Below are 21,841 nucleotides of genomic sequence, written 5' to 3'. Positions count from 1 at the left end.
CCATGCATGATTTCAAACCATGACGTCTTAGTGTATTACCAACAGTAACCTGGGAAACGGTGGTCCCATCTCCTTTCAGGTCATTGACCAGCTCCTTCCGTGTAGTTCTGGGCTGATTTCTCACCTTCCTTAGGATCATTGAGACCCTACGAGGTGAGATCTTGCATGGAGCCCCAGTCCGAGGGAGATTGACAGTCATGTTTAGCTTCTTCCATTTTCTAATGATTGCTCCAACAGTGGACCTTTTTTCACCAAGCTGCTTGGCAATTTCCCCGTAGCCCTTTCCAGCCTTGTGGAGGTGTACAATTTTGTCTCTAGTGTCTTTGGACAGCTCTTTGGTCTTGGCCATGTTAGTAGTTGGATTCTTACTGATTGTATGGGGTGGACAGGTGTCTTTATGCAGCTAACGACCTCGAACAGGTGCATCTAATTTAGGATAATAAATGTAGTGGAGGTGGACATTTTAAAGGCAGACTAACAGGTCTTTGAGGGTCAGAATTCTAGCTGATAGACAGGTGTTCAAATACTTATTTGCAGCTGTATCATACAAATAAATAGTTTAAAAATCATATATTGTGATTTCTGGATTTTTTTTTTTTTTTAGATTATGTCTCTCACAGTGGACATGCACCTACGATGACAATTTCAGACCCCTCCATGATTTCTAAGTGGGAGAACTTGCAAAATAGCAGAGTGTTCAAATACTTATTTTCCTCACTGTATCTAACATGTCTATAGAGATCGTCCCCAGAACGTTCTTGTTCTCCGGCCGCAATCGGTTCAATGCTCGATTAGAAATATTCGCGCTAGATCTGGAATCCGTGTGAAAAAAGTCTCAAAAGAAATACAGCGAATTCTGAAATGTGATTACGTGCACGCTGTGTTTAACACGTGGTGTCGAGAGGAACCCGATGATGTAACCTGTTTTAGACACAGGGGTTTGAAGAGTGCGTTCAGACAAAACCACACACACGTGGCTTTTCGTTGAAATGCACAGGAAGAACCGGTGTGTGAAAATATTCTGACCTGCTCGAGTTCAGTTTCAAAACTAATGTTACTATGTCTTCTAACCCAATCAGAAAACGTTCAGCTCAGGTGTGTATAAATATATACTTGTCTGGTATCTGCATTAAACTGAAGAAGAAAATATGCACCATACTGTGTGCTGAGTGATTCTTCCCTGAACAAAAAAAAAAAAAACAGTCCAGTTCAGTCCAAAAGAGCAGAATACATTTGAGGAGAAACAAATGGCCAAAAGTTTGTAGACATAAAGTTCCACATTTAGTCTCCATTTGCTGCTATAAGAAGCTCCACTCTTCTGGGAAGATGTTCCACCAGATTTTGTGGAGATTTATTCAGCTATAAGGGTGTTAGAAAAATGAGGTTCACATTCATCACAAAGGTGTTCAATAGGGTTGAAGCTCTATAGCAGGAGATCTTCCAGTCCAACCCATGAAAAGCAGATCTTCATGGTGCTGGAACAGGTTTGGGTCTCCTAGTTTATGTGAAGGATAAATTTCATGCTACGGCATAAAAATCATTTGATTTTGTTTCTAAACATTATTTTTCTTTCTGTCTCTCTGTACATGTGGAATGAGAGTGACAGGAGAAGATGAAACCATAATCAGGTCTTACTGTTCACTTTATCTTCTCTTTCTGATGAGAAATAAATGCCAGAGAAGATAAGCAAATCACCTGAGAGATCACTTGAGAACATCGTCGGCTCATACACCACTGTTGTGGTCACAGACAGAATCTCGTGTATTTTCCTGGATGGAGAAAAAGAATAGGAGAAAAAGAGAGAGAGAGAAATTAGTGTATCTCACTGAGTTCATTCCAGCACAATATAGATGATGATTAAAGCTGTGAGTGTCAACCATCATGTTCCTGAGAGCAGAAACAGTTACATCAACATTTGTTTCAGAAAAACTTCTTCAGACTGATACCTGTTTTCTGTAAAACATCTGGATTCATATTTCCTGCTGTTCCTCAGACTCACAGCGATCACCACAACAGTCATCACTGACATCACAGCACACAGCAGTGGCATTAACACTGTGCTCATCACCGGAGCCTCCACATCTGGAAGAACATCTGGAAGAACATCATTTTTAAAATTAGAATGATTTATAATTGAACATCTGAAGCTGCCATCAGTACATGTGTCCTGCAGAGGTGATCTCCTGTGTGCTTTAACATGTGTGTGCAAGGAGAAGATCAATAACGATATTCTCACATGTTCAACCCGTCATCTGGTGTCGTACCTGTGTTCAGAGAGCAGTAGTGTGAGAGGTTGATTCTGGTTCTCTCATGACTGACTGGATTGGAGGACACACAGCTGAAGGTCTTTGATGTGAGATTATCGCTCTTCTTTATTTTAAGAAGATTCAGTGTGATGTTGTTGCTGCTGCTGGTGTGGTTTAATAAAACATCATCTTCATACAAAGACAGCATCAGTCCTCTGCTGTTCCTCACAGAACACAGCACTGAACAGAACTCTGAAGAAGAGGAGGTGGACTTCATCACCTGTGGAGCTGAAACTCTCTCTGTACAGAAACATGAAGATCCTCATGAGTTAGAAATTTACGTTTCTTCACTGTTTTTGTCTAAAATCAGGAGAGAAATTAACTCACCGTACACCTCCAACTAATATTCCTGTTTTATCTTTGGGTCTTTTATGCTCTCCACTGTGTACAGTCCTGAATCATCTGTTCTCAGGTCTGAGAGAGTGAAGAACCCAGTCAGACTGAGCCACTGAAGACGATTCACAAACTTCTCACTAGAATTTTTGTCACTCACTTTATTAAACACCTGTGCAACTGTGTCACCTTTATATATTAAATTCCCAGAAACTGGAACACTGGTACTGAATGTCACAGATTCTCCTACAGCACGGATCAACTCCTGACCTGAAGATCCACCAACAGACCTGAAGATCTCTGAAAGAGGAAACAGAACCGAGAGTCTGATGAAAGAGTCGTAATAAATCACATACAAACAAAACTGCAGTGAAATTAATAATCTTATAAATCACTCAAATTATTCACAAAAAAATTCTGATTCTGAATTAAATTATAATAAAAATTAGATCACAAGTACATCATCATTATCATCATCATCATCATCATCATCATCATCATCATCATCATCATCATCATCATCATCATCCGTAAGAACTTACTGTTACCTGTTGATAAATTGGAGTGTATTTGTGATCTCGGTGTTGTACATGTGAACACTGGATGTGGGTGAGGGAACTAAAGCTCATGTTCATGTTTCATTTAATTTAATTTCACTTTCTCTCCTTTTTACTAATAAAATTAAATGTAATAAATTTTCACTTCTGTTCTTTTTCTCTGTAAATGTTGATCCTCAGACTTCACAGTGAAATATTCAGAGCAGGAACCTGCAGCTGTGTACAGAAGGAAACTCTCTCGGCGTGTGGTGGAGAATCTACAGCACACACTTTTCATTTATTTCTATAATCAGTAATAAAATCTCTGAGGAGAAAATCTTACCTGATATCAAAAGGAAAAGCAGACGATGAAAACATCCCATTCTTTTCTACACTTTATTTATTCAGCAGAAACGCAAAGCTGGAGGATAAACATGAGGTGGAGCTTCAGACGACTGACTCACATTTCAGACTGCTGATCTTTCAGATCCTTCTCAGTATTTCTCTGTTGAACTTCAGAACCATCAGACTTTTCTCTCAACTATCTACCCTTTTTAATTTCAATTAAAATAAATAAATAAATAAATAACAGCACAGTACCAATATCACCACATGGTGTTTATGAGCAATAAAAATAACTTTTCACATAATTTTTTACTTTCAAAGCCCATCATGACCCATCATGAACATCATCACTGCCCCAACGATGATGATGATGATGATGATGGAATCCTTCAGTGTACTTTACAGTCTATGCTCCCTAAATAAATCTTGGGAAATCATTATGTAGTTTAATAACATTAGAAGATCATGGTGCTGATGCTAACACACAAATACTGTATACTATTACACTATACGCACCAGTAGCAGTATCTGTACAGGACACCAGGTGGCAGCAGATCCTAGGTTTTAATCATATTCGAAAGAGCGGAATGGGTTTTTTACACCGACTCAATGAATGAATAAAAGTTTAGGATTAAATCTTATATATGTCAGATTGTAAACTAATTTAAACACTAGATTGATTGTTTGTGGGGGATTTTTGAGTTCTTGGTGTGTGGTTTTGAATCAGGGAGCCGAGAGCGATAAAAAAAAAGATGGCACGTGTTTGCAGGAACACACTAATACAACATGCAATTCTGAGATAGAAAATTCTGTTCAAAATGTATTCTAAACCAATTCCGTATTGTTCTGGTATCACAGTGTGTCATCATATTTATATATGAACAATTATTAAGTGAGGGAAATTTTGCATTTTGAGAATATATTGAAAAGATATTACAATAAGTATGGATTTTTTATGGTTTCTCCTGGAGAACGTTGCTATTTTTTTTGTTGAACATTTCCACCAAACTCATTTTATCCAGTTCTGTTGAAGGGAGCCAATAAACTTGGGGTTTAATGTGATATTATATGCAGCAAAGCAAATGAGATATACTGTAATAGCACATGCAGGCCACATGGCTCTCACGTGGTGTACTGTGTAAAAAAATGTGAGACCATTAACCACACACACACACACACACACACTTACACACACACACACACACACAGACATACAGACAGACAGACAGCGAGTCTGTGGGGACAAAACCACATATTTCATTTGAAATGCACAGGAAGAGCTGAAGTGTGAAACGCCTGTCCTGCTACAGTGTAATGCTACATCCTGCACCACGTCTTATTATAATTATAAACTCTTAATCTCTTAATTTTTGCTACAAGTGTATTGATATGGTATTAGAGTATGATGTAGAATCAGCCTTGTGGTCACACTAGGAAATGATCGAGCTGCTGCTTGTAGTGATTCACTGCTAATAGTTGTGGGTGTGGCCAGTTTATTTAGTTGTTTTAATTTATGTTGATATATATAACGTCTATATCTCAAAAACTGATGCAACAATTAGATAAAAAAATCGCTTATTTGATTCACGCTACATCGAGTAGGATTTTATTGTCGTTTCAGCGATCTACAGTTCAGTACGCAGTGTCACGAAACAACGTTCCCACAGAACCAAGGTGCCACGAAACCAGACAAGATCACGCACAACACACGCTGACTAGGACACTACATGAACTGCATAAACATTGTGTGAAAAACAACACAAAACAGAAAAAAATCAGAAGTTTATTAGTGAAGCAGTGACAAAACACGGCAAACACCTTGGGTTCATCAGAGTCAAAAAGAACCCAAGACAGTTCTTCTCAGATATTTTATACTCTTCCTTCAGCTTGTAATGAAAATGGAGTTTTACTTTAAATTCATATTGAGTGTAAGAATTGAGTGATGGCCAAAATGGTCAGCTGATGTTATTGTTTAAATGTCACGGTCACGTACACATTTGCTGAGAAACGTTCCTTGTTTTCTAAAATCAGTTCTCTGTACGATATTTAAACCATTTTAGGATACAGCCCATTTGGTGTTTATCTTACTGTGGAATCGGGGCAAATGAGTTTGTCCATATAATAATAAATACTCTACATTGTTTGTTTAGCGGGAATTTGAGGAAACACTTCCAATGAATTTATTTATTCGAGTTCACACTAAGAATTCAACCATTGCATCAACCAAACATTATAACTGGCTCATCTACTGTAATGTGCTGAAGACCATTAAATTGATATCATCAACATGCTCAAAATGTTCCTGCTAGCCTTTGGATTTTCAGGAAATACAAAAAAAGTTAACTAGAACTCCAGTGCTTGTGTAACTCCACTGGCTCCCAGTCTCATGTAGTATTAAAGTTCTTTTATTTGTGCATAAGAGCCCACACGGTCACCATTCAAGGTTTATCCAGATTATCAAGGCTGTGGTCACTTCACATTATGTGAGTATAAGTCAAGCTTTTAAACATATTGATTGGTATTCTATAAAAATCTCCATCAGTGAACAGTTGATAACCTAAAAAATGATGGAACTTTAATTAATAAATGATCGGTGTTGAGGATGAGGATGGATTTATTTCTGAGGCTGGTTCCTCTCAAGGTTTCTCCTCATACCATCTCAGGAATAAACTTTATTATGAACTTAAATTATTTGGTACAGGACTTTGGTCATCAGTTGTTTTTCAGTGTGATTTATAGATAAATGTCTGACTTAAGAAGAAGAAGTCTGACTAAAATATTCTTCTTAATTCTATTTTCCTTCCTTGTCTCTGTATTAATGAGTGGTGAGCAGACACCTAAAATTAAACCAGGTTTTGTTCTGCTGTTGAGTTGTGAAAATACGTGGTCTGCACGCACCTCATGTCCGGTCTAAACCATCATTCTGGTGTCAGTGTTTATTAATATAAAGTGTTATATTTGATCTGTAAAGAAATTTAATTGCTGCTTGGTCGATAAAATCAACTGAATGATAATAATAAAATAAAAAACATTGAAGCCATTCAGAGATGTTGAAATCAAGTCGCTTGTTGCTTTATTGTGAAAATGTTGTGGAATTAATGACAGAACTTCAGGGCAAAAACATTAAGCAAATATATTACCTCACAACAACATTTTACCACACACACAAACACAAATATGAGAATGCACACAATACTCAGTGGAGAGATTTCCCCCAGTAATACTGGTTATTCAAATTAATATGCAAAATCCAAATGTGACATGAGAAAAATCCAAATTCACAGCGGTGTATAAAGATATCTCAGGATTATGAGGGAAAAATTGTTACAATTGCAGTAAAACATAATAATGTGATGATCCGGGTGTAGGTGTGAGGTGTTACAGGTTGTTGGTGAACGATGTGGAGGTGAAGAACGACCCGAGGAGAACTGGAGAGCATTAAAATGGTGTAAGGCCACACCCCTAGCTGTGAATTATCACGTTACCATGGTCACTTCCCAGCACTGAGGCATTAAAACTGTCATTGCTGTTTGCAGAGTAAACTGTGTAGTGTAGTTGTGTAGTTGTGCTGTTTCTCTACCAGTAATGAAGCTGTTGGTTTGAACACCTGGTGTGTTTTTTGGTATTTTCTGTTCGATTTTGTAAATTTAATTTCTCCCGGTTGTCTTGTGCTTTTACCCAAGTTGCCATATTCACCAATAATCCTTCACAGCTCTATAAAGAAATGCTTGTAATATCCGTGTCACTGGATGGAACATGTTCATAAGATGGAACGCATACCTTCCAGCCAATCAGATTTGAGTATTCAGACTGACTGTAATATAAAACCTGTCATTACCACCAAGCAGATGGTCTGATGATTGTTGCTTTAGCTATATGAGGGTGGATTTATAACAATTGGACAGGATAATGGACTGGTACTGTGTTTCCCACCGGCCTATGAACCCTCACACTTGAATAAACGATGTCACGTGTATGTGTGCGCAGCTGTTTAACGTTCACACTACACGCGTTGTATACTAATACTGTGAGCACAGAAAACCTGGTCTTTTTTTGTATTTATCACTCATTTTGTGATCATCACCCATTTTCCTTTTTTTTTTATTACATCTGTTGCCTTGTGTTACTTTTTTGTTTTTGAACCATTTACTCACTTTTATTTTCAGATTATTGCATGTTTGGTGTGACAATTGGACCATGTTGACCTGAAAGAGACTGGTTTAGGATTATGTTCTTCATGGTTTGTATTATAATAACTATAATTCATCTTCAACTTCTGTTGCATCTCTGTGCCCATTTACTTGAGGGTTCTTCTTTCCTGGATTCCCCTTAACTAAATTACTGAACCCACCTGGACTCGCTCTCACACGATAAACAGGGAACTGAATACATTAATTGGATTTTTTTTTTTTTTTTTTACAACCACATCAGATAAAAGAGCAGCTGCACACTGAGCTCTACATTCTGTACACCAGTGTGTTTACATTGGCAGAATAAAGAACGTTGAAAATAATAATAACTCACTATTTATTAAAATAAATATTCTACAATATGAAACAAAGACATGAAATGAAAATGAAGGAAAGGCATTTTAAGTGCAAAATTCTGTTTAATGGACAATTTAGATACATTTTAACAACTGATCTAAATTGAAATTGTTAGGATTAAATATTTTTGTGAAATGTCTGTGGCCAATTTTTTTTTTAAATAATACAGTAAAATACTTCAGTTCCATTCAGTTATTTTCGGTGCCATCAGACGTTCTTCCAAATGTAACCCGGTCATAAACAGTTGTTAGTGGACATGCTTCTGTGACATCCTCTGAGGCAGGTTCTGGTATATTTGGCTGAGAAAGAGACAGAGAGAGAATTCAGTGCATTTATATGTCAGTAACAGTGACTGTTATACTGTAACTCAGTGTTTCTGCTCTTTCTAATCCTACACTTACATCAGAACTCGTTACAGCACACTGTACACATTGATAATGGTGTGAGAGTTAAACATCACAGAGTGCAGAAACAGTCAAATGCATTCAGACCACAGACTAAAGGAAGAAGAGCTGTAACCACAAAAGTCTCCATCTTGTAAAACTTAGATGCTTTGTGAGAAGCACTACTGCACAGCACATTCTACTTCGGTATTTATAGTCAAATGTTTATCACTGACTGTCAGTCCATCGCTTACTGACCTGCGTGGGTTTTTTATGATTTATCACCGAATAAAAGACTTCGTCAGTCTGTCCTTCAGTTGCTAAGGAGTCTGCAAAGATAAAAATAATGGTTTGTATGGGTCAGTAATGAGAGACTGACAGACACTGACTCATACTGACCACATGATAATCAGCCTGGCAGACCAAGAAAATAAGGAAATTATTGAATAAATTATTTTTATGCGACTCTGTACGTGTTTTCTGGTGTGTACTTTGTTTATCTGAGATTGACATAGATTCCTAAATAGCAAAACAGAAATCATCTACATGGTTTCAGGTTCAATAAGACGTGCGAAGAGATGAAGAAGGACATTTCACTTCTGCTTTTTTGTTCCCTCAAAGGTGATCAAAAGACTAATACCTGCCTTCTGTTCGCCGAGGCGCTGCGTTCTGTTTTTTCTTTAAAAGTATCACTACCATCACGATCACCAGCACAACAAAACCCAGAGCACATATGACAACAATGACCACATGGTTCCGAGGAGCAAGTTCAGGGTTATCATCTGTAAAAACAGAACATTGATTAAAACACACACAACACATGACAATTGGAGATGATCAAGTGTCTTTTTTATATTAATAACACTGTTCTGTGTAAATGCTTCATGATCACTGCTAATCTGGTTATTATTTATATTTATACCTGCTTTTAAATTAGACATGCGGCCATTTGCCATAACTCTAAATTCTGCCTTTCACTCGAATATCTCACAGGTGCGAAGATGAAACCTGGTGTGTGTATGTCTAAAGCTGATATTGGGGAAAATGTGCCACTGTGTAATATGTCCTTTAAAAAGCAGATGTATTTTGCATGATTGTTTTTTGATTAGTACCAAAATCCACCTACAAGTTTCAACTGAAAACGAAGCGTATTTTGATATAAACTTCTTGGACGTGAATAAACGTGTTCCTCAAGGGTATTTCAGCCACACCCACCCACACACACACACACACACACACACACACACACACACACACACGATAATTAGGGTGGTATCGGAGATACAGCTACAGGCATTATGGTGGATGAGATATAACTATTTATCTCACATATAACGGGTCACAGCACCGCATTTTCATACGTCAGCATTTTAAGTGATGATGGGAAAAGTGTGTATATACAGAACTGAAAGTAAGAGCAGGTAATGGGATATTAGGAGATTATAAAGTGTAGTATCAGCAGTTCACTGGATTTCAATAGAGTTACAGGTTTCTCTTTATCACTCTGCTCATTCCAGGGTTTTGTAATAGAGTCATAGAGGTTCATCTCGATTGTGATTGGCTCAGCAGTTGATGAATGCTCTATAAAAGCAGCTCTGTGAGTACTGCAGGTTTCTCACTCTGATCCATTACACATATTATTTTACTCGAACAGCTCAGTGACCTTATAACAGACAGTGTTGTGTATTTTACAGTCTGGTGTCGTACCTGTGTTCAGAGAGCAGTAGTGTGTGAGGTTGATTCTGGTTCCCTCATGACTGACTGGATTGGAGGACACACAGCTGAAGATCTTCGAGGTGAGATTATCAGTCTCCTTTATTTCTAGAAGAAGATTCAGTGTGATGTTGCTGCTGCTGGTGTGGTTTAAAAAAAAATTATCTTTATACAAAGACAGCATCAGTCCTCTGCTGTTCCTCACAGAACACAGCACTAAACAGAACTCTGAAGAAGAGGAGGTGGTCTTCATCACCTGAGGAGCTGAAACTCTCTCTGTACAGAAACATGAAGAAACTCATGAGTTAGAAATGAAAGTTTCTTCACTGTTTTTGTCTAAAATCAGGAGAGAAATGAACTCACCGTACACCTCCAACTGATATTCCTGTTTTCTCTTCGGGTCTCTAGTGCTCTCCACTGTGTAAAGTCCTGAATCATCTGTTCTCAGGTCTGAGAGAGTGAAGAACCCAGTCAGGCTGACCCACTGAAGACGATTCACAAACTTCTCACTAGAATTTGTGTCACTCACTTTATTCAACACCTGTCCAACTGTGTCACCTTTATATAATAGTGTCCCAGAAACAGGAACACTGGTATTGAATGTCACAGATTCTCCTACAGCACGGATCAACTCCTGACCTGAAGATCCACCAACAGATCTGAAGATCTCTGAAAGAGGAAACAGAACCGAGAGTCTGATGGAAGAGTCGTAATATACCACTTCAATTTTTTTTTAAAGTCACATAAATTATTCAAATGTACTAAAACCCTCCTATGTATTTATTTCCCGTGGATTTTTCTCATATTCTCAATGTGAAATTTATGGATTTGCCTCAACACAAACATTATCCTTCTACATCTTCCTAATTAAGAAAAGACGACTGTTATTAGGTTTAACAGTGAAAAACTCATTAACTTTTTAACTTAAGTTACAGTCATGATAAGAAAATCCAGTGAATGATTAGCTACAGTTTAGTGTGTTATCCTAAATATTCTGTCAATGTTAAATAGTTTGTTGTAAAAAAAACCATCTTATCCTCTCAGTTTTATTGATCAGCGTTGAAACAACAATTGTGTTAATTGTAATATTGAAACATGTTGTGTAGATTTTTTTCTCATGACTGTAACTGGTTTATTTGGGAAACAAAAAAGACAAAATAAAATTGAAATGTAGATTGTATGAAGGTGAGACCCTGTAACATTACAAAAATAAAAAATAACTTTTAATGTTAAATTCTAAATCATTATATATTCAATGAAGCACAACAAATACACATGAAATCTTGGGCTAACAAATTGTTAAAACACAGGATCTTAACCCAAAGTGTCCTAGTTCTTTAGAACCTGATACTGTCTACATCTCTATACTATATAATATTATTATATTATTTATAAACCCAGGTGATGGTGCTAAGTTCCATCTGGCTTTGTTTAAAGAATGAAATGAAACTCTTAACCATCTCCACACATCACCTGAGGGTTAGAACAATCACACTTCTCATTTCCACACCTGTACTTCTCTTCTCAGGACACTGATCCTTCCTCATATGAGCGAATAAATACTTCAGTATTGAACTGTCACCTGAATAATGCATGATGCTGAAAGAATGAAGTCACTTTAATGTGGTTTAATGTGGTTGTGTAGAGTTTTGATTTTGAGGTGGTGGGTTTTGTTCAGGTTCCTGGCCAGTATTTAATAGTAGTTAATATACTTTGACTTCTCACTGATGAAGGTAACAGAGGGTTTGTGTCCAAACCAACCATGAATATTTTGGGTCTTTAATGAACAAAATATCAGAAATATTGATTAGTGTTGATTGTATAATTATGTGTAATTCTGTGTAAATTATGAAGCTTTTTTGAACTTCAGTTAGCATTTCCGTTTGGATTAGCTTCTCAGTGAATAGGATAAACAGACTTTGGCGTGTGAGAAGACGGATAAATAATTGAATTAGTCGAAATTAATTTAATCTGTATAAAGATTTTTACAATGGACATTGTCTCGAAGAAGCTTTAAACAGCAGTTATATGGTTGTATAAAAGATAAAAATCTTTTCCTGAATCTTTTTGCTTTCTTTCCCTGAATGTATTGAACTTTGAGCAACTGTTAGCACAGTTAGCATGCTAGTCTCAACACTTAACCCAGTAACCCAGATATTTCATCTTTGCTCGAGAACATGTTCTGCTCTTTATTTTTTTTTTTTATATTTTACAGTTTCAGTCTGAGTAATGTGATGAAGCACTAGTGCTAATGTGACACCACTGTTTTCAATTTCACTTTTTGGATCATTTTATAATATATTTCTGTGAAATGTTTTCATTTCCTATGGAAGTCCTAAGAGGCCATGCATTATAATATTTTTTTTCTTTCGAATTTTCTCATGTTTACGACTTAATTGTCTCGTGAGTGTTTTATCGCTATTATGAGAAACCATAGAAACGAGAAACCGCCATGTGCTCTGCAACAAATAGCTATAATTATTATCCACGATGCTGCTTCTCGAACATGCTCTTATACCGAATATACCAAATGAAGTACTCGTGAGGAAACAATGTTCGTTATGTCAAGATCAGGAGAAAATTTGTCGTAATAACAAGAAAACAAGAAAGAAAAATATATTATATATAATGCACAGCCTCTTAGGACTTCTGTAATTTCCAGTTTATTTACACTGTTCACATTTATAACGCTAAAAATGAAGAAAATGACTAATTGTTCAACTGTTAAATTCACTTTAAACGTTTTGTATTTTTATTCTATTAAAATTGAAGCAGGTGGTTCAGTTTACGTCCACACGACACAATTTTCTGCTTTTTGTTATTTAAAATACTATGTTGTCCAATTATTTAAAAGCAAAAAAAGATAAGAAAAGCAGACACACTGCCGCAGTAATAATAATAATCCATTGCTGCACAGTATAATACTGTATAATTACTTGAGATTACAGTAGGGGTGTGTATGGTAATTACAGAACTCTATTATGTGTGTGTTGTGATTATAGTAAATCTGTCATAATACAGTAAAGCGTCTACTGAAAAAATCTGTATTTTTTAAATCACTTTCTACAGTAAGTTCCTCCGACATCATGTACTAATCAGGACTCATGTATACATCATTAAGATAAAAATAATCCACTTTCTGGTGAGTCAATTTTATAATGATATTTTTGTAGCTACTGGTTTACGTAGAAAAGTCCTACTTTTATTCACTGCAGTGATTCAGCCTCGTGCGTCAGTTCATTTATAACCCATGATGCAGTTTATACATATTACACAACGTTTTCCACAGAGCGACTGATGCACTTTAATTAGAAATTTACTTCACAATTCAGAATAGAAGAAATTAGTTCGACTGGTAGAAATATTGTCTCCAGTTTCAGACCTCAGAAGGTTTCACACTCAAGCTTCTCCTTCAGCTTCCGTGCATTGTTTTAATGCAACTATGCAACAGAACCGAGACTTCATGCACACCGTGTTTTACTGTGCACCGTGGTTAACCGTCTCCGAACCCCACCATGATGTTTCCTCGCCCACTGACTTTCCACTCTTCACGCAAGAAGTCTACATGAAAATCTAATCTATAAAAGCTCATTCTTTCCCAGTCAAAAGAGACATTGTTCTCATAATGTGCTTAGAAATACACACAGCAGGCTTCTATGCTCTGTGGTGAACCATAACGATGACAAAACCTTTCACGTCCTATTTCTATTTCTTTACAAATCTCGATTCAGTGCCTCTTCTCACCCGCAGTCAGGGTATAGACAGTGTGTACCGTATATACACAAATTGGGTTCCTGGGTTCTTTCTTGTCGCATCTGAGTCTGCATCCTCAGGTACTTTTGGGTTTCATGCACAATTGTGGTCGATGTGGTGTTTGATAAAGCACATCTGGAACAACTGGTTCTATCAGAATGTTAGCTGGTTCAAAAGTAAACTCTCACTTGCCCCATATTTATTTTCTTATAAAAAAGAAATGCCTCTTGAATGGTATTGTAAACACGACCGCTTCTTCTCAAAAGGTGCATCAATGCGCCAACTTCATTTTCTTACTTTGATTCTTTCTCTATAAGCTTCACAATATAAAATAGGTGTCTGGTGAGGGAGATTCTCATGACACCAAGCAGCTACGCTATTAAAAGGTATAACACTTGCTGCTTCTGGGGAAAAAGTCTACATGGTTGATGAGTTAATATAGAAAACACTCCAGAAAACCAGTTCCTACAGAACGCTGAGTATATGCAGATTATTTTCCCAAAACACTGAAATGTGTTTGTATGTGAAGGTCTTTTTTCATCAAGGATGTTGTGTTTACTGTACACACTGTCCATATCTGTTCAGGATGCAGCTTTATTTTTCCATTCTTTAGTGTTTCCTCTTTTTTTTTTTTTCTCTCTCATAAATGATCTTTTCCTGTTAGTAATTTGCTTAGAAGCACTACACAAGCTGCTCAGACCCTCAGGAAATCCTGTTTGGATAAAGAGGCACCGTGTATAAAAGTAAAGAGACCGAACCTAAAAGATCAACATAATAATGTGGAAGCAAAAACGACAAAACGAAACCATTCCTTGTTACCCTCTGTGTCATTTGAAAGGCAAATATAATGTGCATCCTTTAACTAAAAAAGAACAAAGAACTTAGATCCTGTTCAACCTGCGTGCTAATTAATCATTTAATTTTCCAAATGAAAATAAATGTGTGAATATAATACATTTCATCTGTTTATTCATTTAAACCCTATAGTGGTTTTATCTTCATGATATAAACCCAAATAATAATGTTATAAATGTTATTGCTCTTTGATTGAATTCAAGTTCATTTTCTTTGATGTAGTTCTTTTATCTGACTATAAAGACGACCTCGTTGATATTGGTACTGCAGTTTGTCTCATTCGTTACTGTAACAGGAGCCAAAGCGTCAGTACAGAAGGTCAAATAGCAACCGGTTTTTGTTTGTTTACAGGCGACTGAGAGACAATTTAGTTCTTACTTATCTAAAAAAAAAAAAAAAAAAAGGATCTAACCAAAGAACTCAATTACTTCTAATATATAAGAGAAGGAAAACACTTACGTGATAGAAAGAGGAAAAGTAGAACAAAACATGTCTTCATCTTGCTTTACAGTCCAGACTTCATTTTTGCGTTTACACAACTGATGTCCACAACCATACAATTATATAAACACAAAAATCTACCAGTTTTGGGGTATTTTAGTTCATTTTAAACAGTTGAAACTAACAAAATGTGCTGGAATAAAGACATATTCTGAAAGGATCGTATATCACTAATAGCATCACTTGAGCAGCCTCAGGAAGTCCCTGTGAATGGGTGGAGCTGAGGGAGGGAGGGTTTTTTCCACTGATACAGATTTGTTATTCACCAGAGATAGAATGACTTTGGCCAATTCCAGACCTCAGAGCATAAAAGCCATGCGATGATTTCACCCATCACACCCATCTATCTGTAGGGAATGCAGCCTAAAGGACTGTTTACATGTCCAGCAGAACACACAGTCAGCCATTCGATCTTCTCCTCTACACCGAGCAGCTCCGCATACAGACATCAGCAAACAAAAACTCCTGCTGTTATAATATAGTGATGTACAGATCTATTTTAAAGAGTTTTCATTTTGGATTTCTGAATTTATGTATTTGTATTGCAGTATTTACACACTAATTGTTTATTAATTGTTGCTGTATTGAACGCTGATGACTGACTGGAGTAATTCAGAGAAAGCAGGGGACAGAAAAAGGACGTCATCATGACATCCACACACAGCAAAGCCAAATATGCTGTTAGTATACTTTATGAAATCTAAGCACAATTAATAGTTATATTAAAAGTTATTCCAAAACAGAGTGAAAAAAGAAAAAGAATAAGAAAAATCTGTGATGCATCAGTGGCAGACTAGCAGTAGTTCAAAAACTGTTTCTACGTTGAAAAAAGATCTACCAGTTGAACCAGGGGGATTCTTTTTTATAGTAAAATGGATGTTTCAGCAGGGAATTAAATCCACTGAGAGAGAGAGAGAGAGAGAGAGAGAGAGAGAGAGAGAGAGAGAGAGAGAGAGGAATGGGAAAAAGATCCCCACTTAAAAGTAAACACAACCATTAGAGTCAGTCTGTATCTTATCACTAAGGAAACATAGCACACACACACACACACACACACACACACACACACACACACACACACACACACACACACACGAGTTTAATAACCTACAAATGAAAGGAAGTTAAAAAGATGAAATATTTCTCATCTCTCAGCTGTAGATGTGGACAACAACATTTACAACATTATTACACAATTATTATCTGTTTGATTCACTGGCTTATGTTTCGTTCCTTTTGTAAACTTCTCTATAATTAAATATAAACAAAATATCGTAAATTGAATTTTTGGAAGCAGGGGAGACATTTGCAGACCAACATCGCCCTCTACCGTTCATAAAAATACATCACGTGTCATTCATTCGCTGTTTCTCCATTTATTTATTTATCCATTATATAATGCACATTTACAGCATTTACTGACCTCAATTATTGATTTTTTCAAGAATTGATTTTATTGTTAAAAAAAATAGATTTGAATCATACATGTAACTTCTTCGTAATAGCAAAAGGGAAAAAGTAAAACTCTTCCGGAACGCGGAACAAAATCTCTCAGAAATACGGCAAAAACACTCAAAATACAGTCTTTTTAGCAACACAAAAAACAACAACAGAAACAAGACTTACACTGGGAAACTCGACCCTGGAAAAAATAAACTCGGAAACGAGGCACATGACATCAATAAACGAGGACCAAACAGACACACAGGGGAACTTAAATGCTCATCACGGTAACAGGATTCATATATAAACAATTGGAGCTTATTACGGACACAGGGACAAAATGGCGACATCTGGTGGGGAAAAACTGGAAACACACGGAAAGCATCTTAAAATGCTTTTTTATGTAGATCATTCAGTCTGTTCGTGATATCAAAAAACATAAGACACAAATCTTCGATATTAACCAGACAGTATCAGGAGCCTCTTTGTGCCCTTGGGTCATGAGCAAGTCTACAATCACTGCTGTCTTATAAATTTAGGGACCAATCTGTTCACTTTCACTCAAACACTGAAGTCAGTCAACTTTAAGTGTAAACAGATCAGTGACTTCCTCTAATATCTGAAAGAGAGAGAGAGAGAGAGAGAGAGAGAGAGAGAGAGACAGACAGACCAGAAAACCACATGGTTTGAAATTGAAATATATGAAAGAATTTACTCCAGATTGAGGCGTTTGCTCTGTTTGTTCTTCCACATAACAGGTAAATTTGTCTTTTAAAAAAATATAACAATAAACTTTCTTTCGGCTTCTCCCGTTAGGGGTCGCCACAGCGGACCATCCGCATAAGACACATATTTCAGAGAAATGCTTGTCATATTTGAGAGGTTCATAAATGTTTACAATGCTTTTTTTTGTTATTTATTCAGCAGATTTCAGATTTTCCATTTTAATTTTGTCATCCAGAGATACAAGCAGCAATGTTAGATTTCATATGTATATTTGATGTTAAACACACTTGCATATGTAGGCCAGGTTTGATGTTGCTGCTGGAACACTAGCCATTTCCTGTGGCTTCTGTGGGTTCTAAAGTTTTTTTGTGCTAGCTCAGGTGAACAATAACAGAGACAAGTTACTAAAGTGAACTGTTAAATAATCTTAATTTGGTTTTATGTAAAAAGAATACATTAAAATAAAATTTGTGAGTTTCAGCAGATTTGATGCAACACTGGCAGGTGACGTGAACAACACTGATTATCTCAGCACTGTGCCATGTGTAATGAAAGTGGGAGATACAGTATTAGTAATATTAGTTCTCAGAATTATCCAAGCAAAAACAATACTGTATGTACAGTGCCTTGCGAAAGTATTCGGCCCCCTTGAACTTTGCGACCTTTTGCCACATTTCAGGCTTCATACATAAAGATATAAAACTGTAATTTTTTGTGAAGAATCAACAACAAGTGGGACACAATCATGAAGTGGAACGAAATTTATTGGATATTTCAAACTTTTTTAACAAATAAAAAACTGAAATATTGGGCGTGCAAAATTATTCAGCCCCCTTACTTTCAGTGCAGCAAACTCTCTCCAGAAGTTCAGTGAGGATCTGTGAATGATCCAATGTTGACCTAAATGACTAATGATGATAAATAGAATCCACCTGTGTGTAATCAAGTCTCCGTATAAATGCACCTGCACTGTGATAGTCTCAGAGGTCCGTTTAAAGCGCGGAGAGCATCATGAAGAACAAGGAACACACCAGGCAGGTCCGAGATACTGTTGTGGAGAAGTTTAAAGCCGGATTTGGATACAAAAAGATTTCCCAAGCTTTAAACATCCCAAGGAGCACTGTGCAAGCGATAATATTGAAATGGAAGGAGTATCAGACCACTGCAAATCTACCAAGACCTGGCCGTCCCTCTAAACTTTCAGCTCATACAAGGAGAAGACTGATCAGAGATGCAGCCAAGAGGCCCATGATCACTCTGGATGAACTGCAAAGATCTACAGCTGAGGTGGGAGACTCTGTCCATAGGACAACAATCAGTCGTATACTGCACAAATCTGGCCTTTATGGAAGAGTGGCAAGAAGAAAGCCATTACTTAAAGATATCCATAAAAAGTGTCGTTTAAAGTTTGCCACAAGCCACCTGGGAGACACACCAAACATGTGGAAGAAGGTGCCCTGGTCAGATGAAACCAAAATCGAACTTTTTGGCAACAATGCAAAACGTTATGTTTGGCGTAAAAGCAACACAGCTCATCACCCTGAACACACCATCCCCACTGTGAAACATGGTGGTGGCAGCATCATGGTTTGGGGCTGCTTTTCTTCAGCAGGGACAGGGAAGATGGTTAACATTGATGGGAAGATGGATGGAGCCAAATACAGGACCATTCTGGAAGAAAACCTGATTGAGTCTGCAAAAGACCTGAGACTGGGATGGAGATTTGTCTTCCAACAAGACAATGATCCAAAACATAAAGCAAAATCTACAATGGAATGGTTCACAAATAAACATATCCAGGTGTTATAATGGCCAAGTCAAAGTCCAGACATGAATCCAATCGAGAATCTGTGGAAAGAACTGAAAACTGCTGTTCACAAATGCTCTCCATCCAACCTCACTGAGCTCGAGCTGTTTTGCAAGGAGGAATGGGCAAAAATTTGACTAGTCTTTCGATGTGCAAAACTGATAGAGACATACCCCAAGCGACTTACAGCTGTAATCGCAGCAAAAGGTGGCGCTACAAAGTATTAACTTACGGGGGCTGAATAATTTTGCACGCCCAATTTTTCAGTTTTTTATTTGTTGAAAAAGTTTGAAATATCCAATAAATTTCGTTCCACTTCATGACTGTGTCCCACATGTTGTTGATTCTTTACAGTAAATTACAGTTTTATATCTTTATGTTTGAAGCCTGAAATGTGGCAAAAGGTCGCAAAGTTCATGGGGGCTGAATACTTTCGCAAGGCACTGTAAGTGTAAGGTCTGGGAGACTTGTTGGACCAAATTTTAATGACTGGACGACCGGGTCAGAGCATCTCCAAAATGACAATTTCCCAGAATGCAGGTGTTCGCAGTGCTCATATTAAGGGGGGCTGGGGGTATCCGGGAACCCCATAGGGCATTAGGGACCGCCCATCACAAGTAAAAAATAGACTTAACAGTTTATTTAGACGCGTCGTCACTCAATGTGCGTGTTATTATTAACCAGCAGAGAAATGAAAAGATGTGGCGGCCTCTAGTGGACAAAACTAGACATTAACACTGAGATATTATGATATTATATTAATGTAATACCATTTAATTTAATTTATGTAAACATTGTATATCCTGCACTTGCTGTTATTGCACTCTGGTTAGACCCAAACTGCATTTCGTTGCCTTGTACTTGTACATGTGTAATGACAATAAAGTTGAATCTAATCTAATCTAATCTAATCTAATCTAATAATATAACTGGAGATAAGATAGTCACACTGCAGAAAGTGGAAGGAACCACTATAACTCTTTATACTGGGATTACTGGAATTCAGAGTGATGCTAAGATCCTGTGGTCGTATGGACTAGAGAAAGCAGAAGAGATCATATTGAACATTCAGGTGTTTAATGGACAAAGAGGAATCAGTGAGAAAACCTGTGGAGTTTTAACCATCAGGAACATCAGCAGGAACCATTCTGGAGTTTATTTATTACAAGTCATCGCTGGACGTCTCTCATCTAGGACTTTTAGAGTCAGTGTTTATGGTGTGTAAATTTGGAAAATTATCAGTCAAATACTCTTATGACAAAGTGTGATTATATTTAACCCCAGTTTGTTGTTTTCTCAGCTCCTGTATCTTCTCCGTACATAACCAGGCACACTGGATCCAGATGTTTAGTGTTATGTTCTGTAAAGCATCACAGAAACACGAGTCTATCTTGGTTTAAAGGGACAGAGATATTAAACCAGACCAGATTCTCCTAATGACAATAAACTCCCTCTTCCTTTGGATGTAAATGTGGAAGATAAAGATGTTTACAGATGTGTTTCAGCCAATCCCATCAGCAACCACACCATCACATAACATCACAGAGATCTGCTCACAACACACTGGTATGAGAACATCACTGAAATGTACAATTCACAAACAATCCCAAACATAAGAAGGAAGTAAATATGCCCTGTTTCTATTGTAGGAAAGTGTGAGTGCTGCAGCTACATCGAGTTCCTGGTTCGATCAGTGTGTTGTGTTCTAGTGCTCGCTGCAATTTCAGCTCTACTGGTGCACCACTGTTTAATTCCCAGGACCAGGAATCAAACTCTGTTCAACACCAAAAGATTCAGACACTCTGTCACTGATGGGAGATGAACAAAACTCTACAGACTCCACATGGAGAAGGTTCAAGACTGTTAATCAAATCCAAAGTCTTAAATTACAAACATATAAAAAAGCAAAAAAAACTTCTCAATTTCTTACATTGCTTTAAAAAAAAACACATCTAATCCTCATGGTTCGATGTCAATGAAGTCGCCAACTTTCATTAAAACAGTTTATTTAGACCAGGGATGGGCAAACTTTATATACAGTATAATATATATATATATATCACATTACATTAGAGCTGAACTTAAACTCCTGAGACAAATTGTTGTGAGAGGAAGGCTACTGTTTAGATACAAGCCGTGTAACAGACACTGTCTTTCATTAAAGACTGTGTAAAGTTCATTAGTTTCAGTGTAGACACCTGCGGCTTATAGACAGGTGCGGCGTATTTATGTTCAAAATAAAAATCTTTGTAAAATTCAGTGGGTGCGTCTTATATATGGGTGCGCTTAATAGTCCGGAAATTACGGTAATACACGCAAACACGGTCAATGTATCTGAAGTGCGACATCTTTTGAGGAAACGTGGGCATTACAGGGGAAAGGTAAATTGAACAAGGTTTACCCTACCTAGTTTAATAGAATTTGGTCACGTTCGGCGGGCCGGAATAATAAACCAACGGGCCGTGTGTGGCCCATGTCTGATTTAGACGCTTCTTCAAGACGCGTGTGGAATAATGATGTGGAATAATGGCGGCCTCTAGTGGCCAAAACTAGACTAACACTGAGACGAGCTCATTCTGACAGAATAAAGACT

General features: G+C 37.2%; 1 protein-coding gene across 5 annotated transcripts; it reads right to left on the bottom strand.

The window, feature by feature from the left end:
* Positions 1-1,208: 1,208 nt before the first annotated feature.
* Positions 1,209-15,482, bottom strand: LOC310721448 (uncharacterized protein). 5 transcript variants are annotated; one of them, XR_014532045.1, is made up of 6 exons: positions 15,231-15,481; positions 10,527-10,832; positions 10,158-10,439; positions 9,091-9,232; positions 8,709-8,779; positions 6,567-8,366 (listed from the first exon to the last, which is right to left on the bottom strand). XR_014532045.1 is itself a non-coding variant. In XM_083533158.1 (6 exons), the coding sequence occupies exons 1-6, from the start codon at positions 15,268-15,270 to the stop codon at positions 8,256-8,258; spliced, it is 948 nt and encodes a 315-aa protein (XP_083389284.1). In that variant the 5' UTR covers positions 15,271-15,482; the 3' UTR covers positions 6,567-8,255. The 5 variants fall into 5 exon arrangements, 4 of the variants coding, with proteins under 4 accessions (XP_083389285.1, XP_083389284.1, XP_083389287.1 ...); XM_083533158.1 differs by having other exon boundaries at positions 9,095-9,232; positions 15,231-15,482; XM_083533159.1 differs by lacking the exons at positions 6,567-8,366; positions 8,709-8,779; positions 9,091-9,232; positions 10,158-10,439 and adding exons at positions 1,209-1,769; positions 1,947-2,094; positions 2,265-2,546 and having other exon boundaries at positions 15,231-15,475.
* Positions 15,483-21,841: the final 6,359 nt, after the last annotated feature.

The sequence above is a fragment of the Silurus aristotelis genome, assembly GCF_946808225.1.
Source record: "Silurus aristotelis genome assembly, chromosome: 27".
NCBI lineage: Eukaryota > Metazoa > Chordata > Actinopteri > Siluriformes > Siluridae > Silurus > Silurus aristotelis.
The sequence above is the reverse complement of the archived record's forward strand: the minus strand, read 5'-3'. Positions and strand labels throughout refer to the sequence as shown.